This window comes from Frankliniella occidentalis, unplaced genomic scaffold (genome assembly GCF_000697945.3).
Source record: "Frankliniella occidentalis isolate FOCC.00 unplaced genomic scaffold, Focc_3.1 Scaffold100, whole genome shotgun sequence".
In the NCBI taxonomy this organism is placed as follows: Eukaryota; Metazoa; Arthropoda; class Insecta; order Thysanoptera; family Thripidae; genus Frankliniella; species Frankliniella occidentalis.
In genome coordinates, this window is record NW_026267229.1 from 35,000 (window position 1) to 36,444 (window position 1,445).

General features: G+C 49.3%; 1 protein-coding gene across 1 annotated transcript in view; it reads right to left on the minus strand.

Annotated features, from left to right (window-relative positions):
- Window positions 1-240, minus strand: part of LOC113202916 (leucine-rich repeat and immunoglobulin-like domain-containing nogo receptor-interacting protein 3) — a 23,354-nt gene extending 23,114 nt beyond the window's left edge. The window contains exon 1 of the mRNA XM_052269712.1: window positions 211-240. Within this exon, the coding sequence (XP_052125672.1) occupies window positions 211-240 (30 nt within the window). The remainder of the gene's footprint in view (window positions 1-210) is intronic.
- Window positions 241-1,445: the final 1,205 nt, after the last annotated feature.

Here is a 1,445-nt window from a genome sequence, read left to right on the forward strand (position 1 = left end):
CTTACTGATGTGCGTTCCCCTTCAATTTGCTCGTTTAACTTTCATCTGCGTCACGCAAGCAATATCTTTCTATCTCTCTCCCTGCAGTCGGTGCCGCATCACCTTCTGACTCCCTTCTTCTACCCCTCACTTCCCACCCCCCGTTTTCCATCGCACAGATTAATGAGAGCCCAGCCCCTACAGCCTCCATCACTCACTCTGCCAACTTACGTCGGCGCAGCTCAGGGGACAGCCAACCATCTTCGCATAATTTCCCCTCTGTGAATCGTGCGCTACCCCCTTCCTCCCCTCTTTCCTGACATCCCTGTGTGTCCCTGCACTCACTTTGCCAAATACCACGATCAAAGTAATTATAAACGGTTGAACAATGACTTTCTCATCGATTAAAACATGACCAAGTAGTTCTGAGCCATGGCTCGAGTGCAGATTCGAAGCAGTACGACCACCTCCCTTTTCGTCGCACTTATTCACGGCCAATAGCAACCTGATTCAGCTCAGAGAATTACGCCTACTTCGGGACACGTCGTCTCGCAAAGCTGTCCACGCGAAGTCGCGCCGTGGCGCCGCCGCTCCCCTCTCCGTCTCTTCATTTGCAGTATTTTCCCCCCGGGAGCCTCATTGGCATTCCGTCTGTGAAAGCGGCCAGCCTCCCTGTCATCTCTCGCGATCCCCCCCCCCCTCCTCCATCCTGCCTCGCCGACCTACTCCACCATACTCCCGGGCCCGACTAATCCCCCCTTAATCCACTGACGCCACCGCTGACGGTCCGCGCTCGCGTCTTAACGTGTGGCCCAGATATATTATTCATTCAGAATGGGTCACCCGGGAAAGAGGTTCGGCAAAAGCAGTTCCGAGAGACTGCGCGCGGCCACCTCGCACTGTTGGTTCAGGCAGGACAGCAAAAAGCTGGCTATAAATATTTTTACATACACTGGTGTACGCATATTATAATCTGCATTGTTCGATCAGGTAGTGAATGTTCTACAATGTAAAGAAAACATCTTTAATTAACAGCAAATCTCTGTTAATTTTTTTATTGACTCCGTGCTCCGTGTTGTTGTAGAGCAACGAAAGTTGTTCAGGAACGACAAAAGTTGTTTAGGAACGACAAAAGTTGTTTAGGAACGACAACGACAGAACTGTCTCTTCTCGACGATAGTTGTTTAAAAATAAAAAAAAGGTTGTTCAGCAGCAACAAGAGTTGTTCAGAAACAAAAAATGTTGTTCAGCAGCAACAAAGGTTGTCCAGAAACAAAAAATGTTGTTCAGCGGCAAAGGTGGATATACAGAGTTCCCAAAACGCGGGCGTGATTTTCACGATAGGCGTGATTTTCACGCTAGGCGTGATTTTCACGCTAGGCGTGATTTTCACGCCAGGCGTGATAAAAGTCGGTTCCTGATTGGCTGTGTGAAGCTTACGAAACGTGCAAAATCACGCCTGGCGT